At 44.0% G+C, this 14,946-nt stretch overlaps 1 protein-coding gene across 5 annotated transcripts in view; it reads right to left on the bottom strand.

Annotated features, from left to right (window-relative positions):
- Window positions 1-14,946, bottom strand: part of NCOA7 (nuclear receptor coactivator 7) — a 151,782-nt gene that overhangs the window by 100,911 nt on the left and 35,925 nt on the right. For all 5 annotated transcript variants that reach the window (XM_074948377.1, XM_074948382.1, XM_074948378.1 and 2 more), the window contains exon 2: window positions 12,017-12,147. In XM_074948377.1, coding sequence (XP_074804478.1) covers window positions 12,017-12,066 — 50 coding nt within the window. In that variant the 5' untranslated portion in view covers window positions 12,067-12,147. The remainder of the gene's footprint in view (window positions 1-12,016; window positions 12,148-14,946) is intronic.

Raw genomic sequence — 14,946 nt, 5'->3', positions numbered from 1 at the left:
GGAAGGAGTTTGAAGCCCCGGGGCCATAGCCCGAAGCCCTGCAGCCAGGGCATGGGGCCAGAGCCCAAAGCCTGAAGCCCCGTGGCCGGAGCCTGCCACCCCACCATCCCAGGGCTGAAGCCTGGGCCCTACCACCCCTGGGAAGATTGGGAACTCACAGGCTGCCTGCTCCTCCAGCACTGTGTCTCCAGAAGGGGGCCGGGGCAGGGCCCAACCCCTGCTGGCAGCCCCAGCAACCAACACCTAGGTGGCACATCTAGGAGCAACAGGGAAGGGGAGGGGCGGCTGCTTTGCCCCCCAATCACTGCCCAGGAGGCTGTGGCCACAAGAAAAGCCCGTGGTGGCGGCCATGCATTTGAGAAACGCTGTTCTAGACACTAGTGTCACAGTTCAGGCCAACTGCACCTGCATTCCCCCATCGTGGTCCACTAAGCGCACCCATTTTAGGCTCCTGGCTGCTTAACCGGCATCACCTCTCTTGGGTGGAGGCCCATGTCTTTTCCTTCTGACTGTTATTCCAGATTGTACAGTTCCCAGCCTACACTGTCATATTTCCAGCAAGCTAGACTGCCTAAAAGGCCAGCACCTGCCCTTTGCTTTCCTTTTAGAGACTGTGCCCAGGGTATTGACCACAGTTATAAGTTACCACACAGCTCTTTATAAAAAAGCACATTTATTTTTCAGGTGAAACATATTAAAACAACAAACGAACCTACACGCATGCTAAAAATCTTATCAGAGGTTATCCCAACTCCAGCCTCAGGATCTGGTAGCTGTTAGTTCTTTAAAACCCACAACTGGGTTTTTCCCATGGCTACAAGTTTATAAGGGTCTTGGATTTAGAACCAGAACACAGGCTAGTAGAGCAGCCAGTTTCTTTATATGGCTATTGATTGTTACGTTTGGTAGCACGTAATTAGCAGACAAAGACTCTTTCCTTAGGGCATAATTTTAAAAGGCTGAGTTTTTGCATAACCAAAGGTGGGAAATTTGCATTAGTCTTTTTTAAGGTATTTTCCAGGAAATTCACTTAACACTTATTGTTCCAAAAGTCCATTTTTGTCTGGCACATTTTTAATATAGTTCTTTGAACTTTCAGGCCTTACTCCCTCCACCCCATCGCCCCTGCTAGAGAGGTTGCATGCAATCCCAGCCCACAATAATACATAAACTTTGCATTTAACACAGTGGACCCTAAATATATTTTAATTCAGTTTAATAAGTTTTTCCAAGGATATTCAGGAAACTGCCATATTTGCTATTTACCATAACACCACCAAATATTTAAGACCCACTACTATCATAAAGCCTGTGACAGTAGTGGGTCTTAAATATTTGATGATATGCTAAATAACAAATATGGCTTTTCTGATTTTTTGATATAAAAATCTAAAACTGTTACCAGCTTTTCATTTTAAAAAATCATAAAAATTTCACTTGACATTAATATTTTCTATGGAAACATTCATTTTGGGAAAAAAACAATTTTCCCAGAAAATATGTCACAATTACATTTTTTTGACCATCTCTAAAAATCAGGAAGAAAATAGGGCCATAGTCGTGGCAGTGTTCTGCACTAGTAAAGAATATATTCTGCTTTTCTTCCCTGCATAAATTACTCACACCCATAAACATTTGCAGGATCAGAGACATACTCTGCATTTGTCCCGTTTGCAGTGGGGTACGACCCCAAGTGGGGCGCAGAAAACATGCAGGGCAGGGGAGCCAAGCAGCAACACCAGCCCCACAGAGGAAGGATGGCTTGGGGGAGTGGCTTGCTCGGGCCTGCCCTGTGGGTGGGTGGGCGGGCAACGGGGGGCCTCGGGACAGCCCCACGTTGGTGGGGCTTGAATCAAACCCGTGGGGGAAGGGGGATCTCGGGCTGGCCCCACACAGGCAGGAGGCAGGGAGGGCTCTGGCCAGCCGCATAGGGGGCAGAGGGGGGAGTTAAGGGGGGCCTCAGGCTGGCCAGTGGGGTGTCCCTTTTCCCTTTGGGAGAATATGGTCTCCCTATTTATAAGACACAGAAGGAGACAATCTCTGTGCTTACAATCTAAATAGACAAACCAGGGGTGAAAGTAAGTTGAGTGACTTACCGGTACTCTGGGACCAGCTCTGGCCCCCGGAAGGGGCGTGGCCTAGAGCGGAAGGAGTGGGGTTGAGGGGGTCAGAGCCAGCCCCAGACCACCCTGTAAGGTAAGTGCCCCCCCCACCGGGGTAGCAGCAGCAGCCTGGGGCTCCAGGGGCTATTTAAAGGGTCCGGGGCTCCCCTCTTCTACCACCCCGGCCCTTTAAATAGCTGCCAAAGCCCTGGAGTAGGAGCGGCGGGGCTCCAGTGGCTATTTAAAGGGCCTGGGCGGTAGAAGCAGAGGAGCCCCAGGCCCTTCAAATAGCTGCCAGAGCCCTGCAGCTGCTACCCCAGGGCTCCAGCAGTGGGGCTCTGGAGGCAATTTAAAGGTCCCGGGGCTCCCCTCTTCTACCGCCCTGGCCCTTTAAATAGCCACCAGAGCCCTGGGGAAGCGGTGGGGCTCCGGCGGCTATTTAAAGGATCGGGGGCAGCAGAGGCAGCTGAAGCCCTGACCCTTTAAATAGCCCGTGGAGCCCCCGCTACCCCAGGGCTCTGGGGGCTATTTAAAGGGCCCGCGGCTCCCCTGCTTCTACTGCCCCGGTCCTTTAAATAGCCGCCGGAGCCCTGGAGTAGCAGCGGCAGGGCTCTAGCGGCTATTTAAAGGGTCCGGGCAGTAGAAGCAGGGGAGCCCCAGGCCCTTTAAATAGCTGCCGGAGCCCTGCAGCTGCTACCCCAGGGCTCCAGCAGCGGGGCTGTGGAGGCAATTTAAAGGGCCTGGGGCTCCAGCTACTGCTGGGAGCCCCAGGCCCTTTAAATTGCCCCCTGGGGAAGCCGGGCTGCCCCAGTACGGTGCACCTGCTCTTACTGGTACGCCGTACCGGGGCGTACTGGCTTACTTTCATCTCTGAGACAAACACACGACACACTGGGACACCCAGAAGGCTAATGTTAACTTAATGTTAACTTTCTGGGGTGTAAATCTATCCCACACTAGCCTGCCATGCACTAAAAGTTTCCTAGTGCACTTTAATGTTTCCTGCTTTGAAACAGGAGTAGATTAAAGCGTACCAGGGAACTTAGTGTGCAGCAACAGAGCCCACACAAGTATTAAGCGTTCAGCAGCAGACTAGCGTGGGGTAGACTTATACCCCAGGTTGCCGTGACCTAAATGGTTGTATAGTCAAGCCCTTAGGGTGATTCTCTTCTATCCAATTTAACGGCAAAACTCTCACTGACTTCAATAGTGCAGCTTCAAACTCCTAAAGCACATGCCTAAATCCTATTGAGTCAATGGGATTTAATCACATGCTTAAATGTAAGCACATGCTTAAGCACTTTCCTAACGCAGGGTCTTAATTATTATTATTTTAATCATTCATAATTCCACAAGTATAAAAATCAAATTTTAAGACGTTAGCCAACCACTAATTAGTGGCTGGGGGGCTAAGGGAAAAAAAAAAACCTTTTCCATGGGCATGCTATTGCATAATTGTTCATTACAGGAGTTTTAAGCCTTACACTGAAACATCTGGCATGGGCCACTGTCAGAAACAGGATACCACACTAGATGGACCAATGGCAATTCCTAGTGAAGGGTGTGTGAAATTTTTAGGACAGCAAATTTACTGGCAAGGGATAATATTTTTGGTCCACAGGAAGTATTTCAGTTTCCTGCCAAAACAGGTTATTTTTGCAGGCACATAATTTACTGTTGCAGACCAAGCTGGTCCAGAGCCAGGGGTCCAGGTTCCCTGAATCTGTGTTTTCATTACCTGCCCTCCCATGGAGCTTTGTCCTGAAGGAGGCAGCTTTAAGTTCCATAGACGCACCTGTGGAAGCTGCAATGAGGGGGTGCTGAACCAACACATCCCCCAGGTACTTTGGCTATGCCTCCTCCATTGCCAGCACTGCCCAGTATGAGGGTTGGGGTAGTGGGTAGCGGATTGCAGTTACCTCACACCACCATAACTTTCACCACTACAACCTTGCAGACCTTCCACTGTTGGGGACACTTACTAAGGGCCTACTCCAGCTTCTGCCACAATGCCCACATTAGTAAACCAACTACAACAGGCCAGAAGTACATAATAATATTCCCAATTTAAAAGTGGTGTAAACGAGGCAGGGATCTTAACAGTCTTGCACAAGACCGCAGATGGAATTAGAGAGGGGAATAAAATTCAGGCGTTCTTGACCCCAACACCTGCATTCAGACCTTACCTCTCTTCCAGAGCTGAGTTGTTTTGTCCTTTTCCAGTATTTTTGATGCATTCTCTGTTGGGTGAGATTTACAGGCATATTGCCCTGCTCGTCAGGAACACAGAGTCACAAAGATTTCCTGAGGAGACATTCCTAGATGCATTGTGCGAAGTTTCTTTCTTTTATTTCTTTTTGGCTGTGCAATCACTTCCCAACTCTACTAACTGAAATATCTTGTTGATACTGACTTCTAAAAAACTAACCGTAATTCAAACACTGGCAGGCTTGCTACCGGCACTTAAAGAAAATTGCTTTCTTCCTTAAAAGAATGTGGAAAAAAAGGCAGCAGGGAGGCTGCAGTGTCATTTTAAAGGAGAACTGTGAAGAAAAAAGTTATTTACTACTCCATTATCACGTGCAAAAATGGCCTTAAAGATTTTATTCCAAAACAGGTTTCAGAGTAACAGCCGTGTTAGTCTGTATTCGCAAAAAGAAAAGGAGTACTTGTGGCACCTTAGAGACTAACCAATTTATTTGAGCATGAGCTTTCGTGAGCTACAGCTCACTTCATCGGATGCATACTGATGAAGTGAGCTGTAGCTCACGAAAGCTCATGCTCAAATAAATTGGTTAGTCTCTAAGGTGCCACAAGTACTCCTTTTCTTTATTCCAAAACAAGAGATCTTTCCATCTGCTTGTTTTATTGGATTAAAAAAAATATCAGGTATGGATTTCCTTCTTTTTCCCCATATCCTATTGGCATTCTCTAGCAGTCTGGGAACAACCAGAGACTGAAGCTGAGCTGCAGTGATTCAAGTCCCCAGCTGAGGGGATATAAAGATCTTGAGTTAATTTAATTTACTATGGGAGCACAGGAAAGTTTGTTTAAGGTCAACATTCTCCCCCCACTCCCATCCCCTTTCAACTGATTGCCAGGGGAGCTGCAGCTCAAGTTTTAGGGTCCAGCAATGTCACATTCACAGTCCTCCTAAAGTTTGCAAAGTCCCCCAGGGAAAAAAAAGGGAAGTCAGGACCTGGTCATTCTAATGTGTGAGGAAAACCCAAACAAACATAGAACTTGATGTTGATTTTATACAGGGGTGAAAGTAAGGCAGTACGGGCCGATACAGTGTACCGGTAAAAAGTGGCCGCCTGTACCAGCTCTTACCGCTGACTCTAAAGCGCTGCCACAGCAAAAGGACCCAGCTTAGAGCATTGCCACAGCAGCGCTTTAACGTCCCTGCCCCTTTTGCCCCCACCCAGGCCGCTGACAGCCAGAGCCCCAGGTCCTTTAAATCGCTGCTGGAGCCCTGGGTGGCGCGGGAGAGCTGGCTGGGGGACGCTGACACCCCGCAGCCCCGCCCCTTCCGCCCGAGGCCCGCCCCTTCCGGGGAAGGGGGCCAAAGCTGCCCCCCCCCACATACCAGTAAGAGAGAAATTTTATTTTTACCCCTGATTTTATATATCACAAAGAGCAGTAAAGGATATACATGATTTGGGGATTTGGCTTGGTTTACAATTCAGTCTTCATGCCTCTTCTTATTAGGTTGCCATCATAGCACTACCAAAGCTTGTACTCCCCTGCAAATATTGTTAGATAAATTGTGGCTTCCCAAACATTTGATTGAATGAGAGGCTAACAAAAAAAACAAAACAAATGAAACAAGCCAAAACAAAAACAAACAAAAAATCCCCTGCCACAACTCTGTACTACTGAATGTTTGTTTATTAAGTTGCCATTTCTCAATGCTAGGATTTAAACAGCTTCATCTTGAACTTAAATTTCATGGAGGTCAACAGAATTGTTTGTGGGGTTCCCTACTGCAATTTGGCTGCACCTAGTTTTCTGTAAGGTGAAGTTAACAGGACAATAGTACACTGGGAAGGCTATTTTCAAAACTGAAAAAATAAAACTGCAATATTTTAAAATTAAAATCTTAGATTCTGCAGAGTACAGAAAGAGCCTAAAACTGAGGAATCAAACAACCCTATTGTTTTCTGCTGCCCTCCCTTACGTCTTGATGGCCACTAAGATGTAATGCTATTTAACTATCCCAATGACAGGATCAGTTAAATTGTGCAATATTACATAACCGTAAAGATCTCCAGGGTCAGCTCTGAGACTCTTTCTATGGTGGAGGAAAATGAAGACATAATATATTATGACTACTATAGCACCAACTCTTATCAGAACTGTACAGACTTCTGCATCAAAGCTGCATTATGTACACTGTTTACACACTAAAGGAGGGACAAGTTCAGTTTTTCCTAATGCTTTCTTTTTAAAGGCAGATAAAAGTCACCAAAGGTCCCCCTTAGAAAGGCAAATAGAAGGTCATTGTATGCGTACTGCATAACAAGTTAGTATTGCACATATCTTTCAGGATAAACAATTAGTGAAAATCAGCTTTGAAATCTCTAATGTACCACAGTCTGTTTTGAAATTAAGTAATCAAACACTTTTTGCTCTGTATGTTTATAATGGTGCCGCAACAGAATTCAAAACTCTTCATTCTAATTTTCTCCCTTCTTCCCTTTGCTAAAATCTCTTTACAGTAAATGTGGACTATTCCCTGGTCTCTCTTCCTTCACTCCCTTCTCACTGTGCATGGTCACTAGACATACAGCACTAAGAATCTCTTCTCTTCCAGAAAACGGCCCAAATGACCCAAATAAATACTCCCACTATCCCCGCATCTAGTAACAATGTTTGTTCTGCACTCCTATAAGGTACCTACTCAGTGAAGGCACAGATATCAGTATAAACTCACTAAGACTGCACAAATCAGTTGTTGCTTGGACTGCCCTGAAGAAAAACGTGTATGTTGGGAACGTAGTCCTGTGACTGATTGCACAAGTAGTGCTTAGCTCGTTCTTATACACACTTTTATCCTGTTTTACACAAAGGCTATCACAGAACTGCAAAGAGCTCCACGCTGATAATGTAAAACCTCACCGATAGTTCAGAAATCAGAAGGACACAGTTCCCAAGTTAAGTGCTGCCTCAAAACCTCCTAAAACCTTCACATTCCAAACCCACTTCCACAACAGATTTTTTTATGCAGTAATTAGGTAACTGCAAACTGTCACACTTTTCAGATTTACACATACAATAAAAGTTATTCTTAATAAATGCAACAGCAATATGATGTAAGCAATGAACTGCAGATACCACCTATCCACACTAGAGGATCTTCTCAGTTTAGCAAAGCCCCTTACAAAAATATAAGAATTTCTTATAGTGCTGTTTGTGCAGGTCTAGACAGTCTTCAATGTCTGAAAGCTAAAGCCATTGTGAAAGGGATTTAAAATATTAAAATTATATTTCATTAAAAGAACACCCTAAAAAGTTATATAAAACTTTATACAGTTATATAAAAGCTCTGGAGCTATGTACTGATATAAGGCACGCTAGCAGGCAGAAAACCGGATACAATCATTGACATTTCTGCTCCCCATAATATCACACAGGTCTAAGTCCCAGACGTTCCTTTATGGTATCTCTTAGGCCAGATCTACACTAGGAAATCAGGTCGGTATAACTACATTGCTCAGAGGTTTGAAAAATCCACACCCCTGAGTGACGCAGTTAAACGAACCTAACCCCCGGTTTAGACAGCGCTAAATCATATAGCTACCACCTCTTAGGGAGGTGGTGTACCTACGCTGACAGAAGAAGCCTGTCAAGTGTAGACCTGCCCTTAGCATCCAGAGCTTTATCCACAACTACATGGAGAAATCTTCAGTTATAGGACAGATTATATGGGTTATAAATATTCATAAATCTGAACAAGTTATATATCTTTAGTAATTTTTTTGAGAATGAAACTTCTTTGGCATACATGCCAATGGTCATGATAATGGGACTAAAATATAATACTGTTTATAGTCTGAATAGCAGGATACTGAGCTAACATTTACATCCCTGTAAGATGATCTAAACCATTTTCGTTATGTAAATAAGATGATACAAGACAATATTTCCCCCACAGTAATTTATAAAATTCCAACTTCTGCTGTATGTTGGCTTTGAGACTACTCATACTGCAAGGATAAACTGCCTAGTCACTATGCCTTAACAATAGGTGGAAACTTTCCATTCTGAAAACACATAAAAGACTGGGGACAAGCAGATGATAAAAAATACCCAAGCTTGATATACCTGTGTAGATGCATTCTACACAGCAAGTTTCTGACTTCTTCCAAGCAAAGGTGTTGATGCTAGAGGATGAATGTGAAAATCTAACCACTGATTTAATATTTCTCAAATATTTTAATTACACTGTCAGATACTATTATAAAACAAAACTATCTAAATAATCAACTCCTTCTTTACTTACAGATTCATAGATTCCAAGGCCAGAAGTGACCATTGTAATAATTTAATCTGGATACCACGGGCCACAGAACGTCCGCAAAATAATTCCTTTTGAATTCAGCCGATCTTTTAGAAAAACATCTAAACTTGATTTTAAAATTACCAGTGACAGAGAATCCACCATGACCCTTGGTAAATTCTTCTAATGGTTAATTACCCTTACTGTTAAAAATTTTCACCTTATTTCCAGTCTGAATTTGTCTAGTTTCAACTTCCAGCCATTGGATTGTGTTATACCTTTCTCTGCTAGACTGATGAGCCCCTTTATCAAATATTTTGTTCCCCATGTAGGTATAGACTGTGATCAAGTCACCCCTTAACCTTTTCTTTGTTAAACTAAATAGATTGAGCTCCTTTATCACTATGACTAAGGCTAAGATTTTGTCATGGATATTTTTACTCAAAATCATGGACAGGTCACGGGCAATAAAGAAAAATTCATGGAAGCCCGTGACCTGTCCCTGACTTTTACTAAAAATATCCATGATAAAATGAGAAGGGGCTGGGCAGCTGTGGGGTGGCTGAGAGCTCTGGGGCCCCCACCACCCATGGGGGCTCAGAGCTCCAGGTCCCCCTGTCCCTCCGTGGTGGCAGGGAGCTGCAGGGTCCCTCTCCCATCCCCAATGGTGGGGAGTTGCAGGGATCACCCTGCCGCTGTTGCCGCCACGGCCGGGGACTGCAGGGGTCCCCCTGCCCTGCTGGCCAGGGAGCTGCGGCGGTCCCCCTGTCGCCCACGAGGTACCCGTTGCCCACAGAGGCCAGGAGCTGCAGGGTACCCTCGCTGCCCATGGTGGCTCAGAGCTTGGGGGCCAGCTGCCTCAGGGATATCTCACAGCTGCCTGCCCTGCGGGAAGCGGCGAAACCCTGAAGCTCCCAGCTACCGCGGCTGAAGTCATGGAAGTCTTTGGAAGTCACAGATTCCGTGATTTCCGCGACCTCCATGACAAAATCATAGCCTTAACTATAAGGCATGTTTTCTAATGCAGTAAAAGCTGTTTTATCCGGCACTTCACCAACTGGAAAGCTCTATAAACCAGCATTTCTGATCTTCACTGAAATTCCCGTTTACAGTCCAGTTGGCGTGGGGCCAACAGGGGCTTGGGGCGTGGGAGGGGGTGCGGTGCACGGGCTCTGGGAGGGACTTTGGGTGCAGGAGGGGTCTTGGGGCATGGGAGGGTCTGCGGGGTGCTGGATTCGGGGGTCACTCACCTGGGGCAGCTCACTGCAAGTGGCTACCTGTCCTGGCTGCTCCTAGGTGGAGATGCGGCAGGCAGCTCTGCACGCTGCCCCCGCCCTGCCTTGAGTGCTAGCTCTGCAGCTCCCATTGGCTGAGAATCGCGGCCAATGGGAGCTGCAGGGGCGGCGCCTGTGGGCGGAGGCAGCGCACAGAGTCGCCTGCCGTGCCTAATGAACCCCAAATCATTTTCATCCTTATCCTGGTTTAAAAACCCCTGTGTGGACTCTCTTATTTTGGTTGAAGAGTGGCTTATTTCAGGTTAGTTTACACCAAGTCCCCAATCAATTTAAGCTATTTCTTTCTGTAGACAAGACCTAACTTACAACAGCCATTTCTTGTCAATCTTCTCCAAGTAGTCCTCAGTGTCAACCTTCCTCTCAGTACAGGAATGGAACTTGTAACTCCCTCCACAGCCATCCCATGCATCAACCAGGATATGGAAGAATAGAAGCTAGTGTAACTAGTACCCTAATAATCACTGCCTCTTGCAAACAAAGAGGATTTTGGTATGTGGAACACATAAAGCCTTCATTAATTTAAGGGGTCCTGAGAGTACTTCCAGACTTTGGAAAAGGGAGAAGAGAACTATTGCCATAGCCATCACTCAGAAACTTTTCAAAGCTGAAGCTCTGAAATTATCACTACTATGAACTTCCACATGACTATTACTTCTACATTCCATCTCACATTAACCTTAGGTTTTGACTAAACAGCAACAAAAAAATTGTTGAACCCCTTTTCCCACTCCTGTTATTAGGGAGGGGACCTACTTTATTACAAGTCCACAAAACACATAGTGCAGTTTTTGGTGTAGTTGGTTAACAACAATTAGGGTTGGCAGAATTTGATTTTTATTTTTTTTATAATTTCAACAGATAAGGTCAATATTTCTTTTTAAGTATTTTTTTTATTTTTACTGATTTAAAATTGCACAAAATTATGTGTTTAAGCATTTGTTCCTGATTTTTATTCATTTAAATTTTCAGAGTAGCGGGAAATTATCAGGAGAAGTCAGACAATAATTATTTAATATCAGTACATGCTGAGATTCAAAAAGGTAAAACCTTATAGACATTAAAACACAAACTGTCAACAGCCAATGTCAAAATATACCAGGTAAATATCCCTAAATCAAACTCTAATAAGTTCTCAAGCAGCACTTTTCTTACTATGCCTATCTGTAAATTCTGATTATTACTGACAGAAATATTTTTTCATCAGTTTCTGTACAGTGAAACAGATGTTTACTGATAACAATCTACCGTAATCCTTCCAAGCCTAACAATAATTAAGTACAGACTGGAAAGGAAAGGCGGAAAAGCAGCTCTGTGCTGGATTTTCCTTCCCAGTAATGTTACAGCAGCTATTTGTATATCTCTGTTTGAAAGCAGAGTGAAGAATTTTACTCTCATATTTTTCAAACAAACTAACTGAGCTTTGGCACTTTTTCTCCCATACAGCTCATCATGGATGACTATTTATAAAATGTTTATTATATTAACAAAGAATTATTTTCCCAGCAACTCATTTTTATCCTTAAAAAATACTTGCCATGGCTCCAAGATAATAAAAGTAGTTGGCAAAAATATAATGTTGTCTTTATAGACAGTAATATAATATAACTATTAGAGTAGTTTATAAGTATTAGCATAGAACATCATCTCATCTTTCAAATTATTAGGGTGATGGTCTCCCATAATTTACCCACCTTCCCCCTATGAGAATGTACTGCTGAATCGTTGTCTCTTTAAGAATCTGAAGTTAACAAACTTCTGTTGTGTTGCAGATTTACAGTCACTGCAGCTTTATCCAGTTCACCTTAAACAGGAGCCAGGCAAGTTGCTAATATGAGATTCAGAGCATATTGCAACTAAGTTCAGTAACAGCTCTGTACTGGAAGTAACATTTATAACTGGTATTGCAGCACTGCCTCCATTACCCAGAAACAGCAGGAAAAGGACAACAAATCATTACTCAAACTCAAAGGGGGAAATGCAGATAGAAAATCCAGCTCCCACCTGTGGATTCATAATTCACTGGATTATAATTTTAAAGTGTGAAAAACAAGCCTATTACCGATGGCAAAGTCCACAGGTACGTTTTTATCAGCACTGAACTAATTATGCACACTTACCGGGCAAAATAGCCTGGTCTCCGCTCCTTCTTCTCCTCCTTAGTCTCCATGGTATACAGTGAAAAGTGCCAGGTGAGCGTTTGGGGTTTGTTGCTCTTTTTCGCAGTGCCTCATACCCATGTATAGTCCCCCTGTATTTATCATTTAAAAACAAAAAAGAAGTTCATAAATCAAAATGTCAATAACTTCTGCAGCAATTTATAGCGCGGAGATAACATGCATAGCCCCATGACAAATGGCAGTAAACTTTAACCAGAGAAAACATGTCACATGATACAGACCTATTGTACCAAAAACACAAGACAATGAATATGGTTGGGCAAGTCACTGCAGAAAAATCATATCTGAGATTTGTTTGTTTTTGTTTTTCAATGAGGGAGAATCAGAGGGAAGCTGAAGAGATTTTGATATGAAAATCAGTGACAGCATTTACAGTGGCATACTACAGGGGATTAATTCAAAGCGCTGTAACAATGTCTTAGCAGCTTGTAAATATTTTATCCTTTACAGATTTGTAAATTGGTTGTATATACCAAAAAAGCGCACCCTTCTTTTGTTTCCCAGTTGTGACCATAATGGTCCCAAACTGCCGAGATATCCTATAATATGAGAAGCAAAAATCTGAAATAATAATTTAAATTGCATTTACTGAAAAATGCTGACAAAAGCAACAAAAAACCAAAAAGTTTGAGTAGGGGCCCACTGATAATTCAACTTGAAATAGTAAAAAGCAATCTGTTTTCTCTGTAACAGCACAGGTATTTTTTTTTCATGCCTCATGAAACCAATATGGAAAATCACAAATAAAGATGGCACAGGTTGAACCTCTCTAGTCCAGCCCCCTCGGGACCTGACTGGTGCCAAACCAAAGAATTTGCTGAACCACAGGAGGTCAATGCAGAGTTCCAGTGGGTCTCCATAGGCATGGGAAGTAGGGGTATGGGAGGTGCTGCAGCACCCCCCAGGCTTTGAGCCCAGCATAGCCTCCCACTCAGGGGCCCTGCTGCCACCCAGGGTCCCGGCCACTGGCCCCCTGCCTGGGGGCTCCAATGACAGCCCCAGGTCCCAGCTGCCAGCCCCTCACCCAGGGTCCCAGCCGCTAGCCCCAGGTCCTCACCCTCCCTCCTGGAGCTTGAACACCACAACTCAGCTGTTCACAGCGCTCCGAAAGTGCTGGGAGGAAGGAGGAGGAGTTGGGGCCACCAGCGCGCAAGAGGCACGGGGTTAAGGGGGCACAGGGGACAGCTTGGCACTGGTGGATGCTCCACACCCACTGATTTTTCCCTGTGGGTGTTCCAGCCCCGGAGCACCCACGGAGTCAGCGCCTATGCCAGACCACAGATGTTGCTGGACCAGGGAGTGCAGGATTAGAGAGGTTCAACCTGTATGCTGCTTGCAGATGAATTGTAGCCACCTTGAACAAGGAATCAGTGACTTTTCTGGGCTGTATGAGAAATGAAAAATACACCTAAAGAAGGTCAAGATAACATCCAAAGTTTTAAACTATTGCAGATTAGCATATCAGTTTTGGCTAGATATCTGTTTATGGCATTATGCATTGGAATCACAGCTTCTTTACACAATGCAGGACCAAGACCCTTTTAAGCCAGAGGGTAGGATTTTCAAACGGGCTCTGCACTAGAGCTGGGCAAAATATTAATTGGAGCAGGGACTCGAACACAGGTGTCCTCCCCTCCGCCTGACTGCCAGGCTATAGTATAGAGTCATTCTCAATGAATATTTAATTATTTACACAAAATGGAACTACTTCTACAAAAGAGGTTCAGAGACACCTATCCCAGACTAGCCAACAAATAGCTTCGTGGTTAGGGCATTCCCCTGTGACATGGGAGGCCTGGATTTAAATCCCTGTTCCAGACTTGGAACGTGAACCTGTGTCTTCCACATCCAAACTGAGTGCCCTAATTACTAAGCTCTTAGATATGGGGGAGGCCATACACTGCTACTCAGCACTGGTCTAAAGCTGCTCCTGCTGAAGTTAATGATAGGCCAATGCCATGCGTTTTTGAAAATCCCCATCAAAGCATCTCTGGAGCAACTCTTTTTCCAAGAGGCTATTCTGTTGGACATGCGCTCACTTTCTCACACAAACATACACAGATGGAAGTAGTAATTTAATTGGGAGTAACTTTCCCGCAGTAGATTAGATTTTAAGGCCAGAAGGGACAATTAGATCATCTAAGTAGTCTGATTTCCTGTATAACACAGGCCGCAGAATATCATCCAGTTACTCCTGCATTGAGCCCAATAACTTGGGTTTAGCTAAAGCACATCTTCTATCAAGAGATGGAGAATCCACCACTCCCCTTAATAATGGGAGACATACAAATGATTTGCCATGTAAGCAACAGAAAATTTACCCCTTAGCATAATCTGTTCCCACCAGTTTTGTTTCTGCATTAAAATCACACTCTTCAAACTAGCAGGCATCTATCAAAGTAAATGTATCCAAAAGAGGTCAACTTGACTGAAATACCAAAGAAGAAGATATTTGGTAGCTTGTAATATTATATTCTATCAAAATATTTGGCATAATTTTCCCATCCCCATATAATGAGCACTGAACATCACCAGCCCACGTTCCTGAACATGTACTGCATCAGAATGCACTTTCTATTCTTACAAACTCTTTGTGGTTAACTGAACATATTCCAAATTAAAATCTTCTTTCTATACAGTTATCTTATGCAGTGGTCATCATTGCAGTCTGCTAACAGCAATCATTATAAATCCTAAATTGAATTAGCTAGATTAGACAGATTTACCATTTTAAAAAATGCTGAAAAATCCCGATCAAAAGTGCTCTGCAAACGAAAATGTTGCAAAGTCTTCAGTAGGATACTAGGATCTTTGTGACAGTAGCATAGGAAAAACACCATAACATGCCATTCTGTCCCAGATACTTATAG

The sequence above is a fragment of the Natator depressus genome, chromosome 3 (genome assembly GCF_965152275.1).
Source record: "Natator depressus isolate rNatDep1 chromosome 3, rNatDep2.hap1, whole genome shotgun sequence".
Taxonomy (NCBI): domain Eukaryota; kingdom Metazoa; phylum Chordata; order Testudines; family Cheloniidae; genus Natator; species Natator depressus.
Note: the sequence above shows the minus strand (reverse complement) of the source record. Positions and strands in the feature narration are given on the sequence as shown.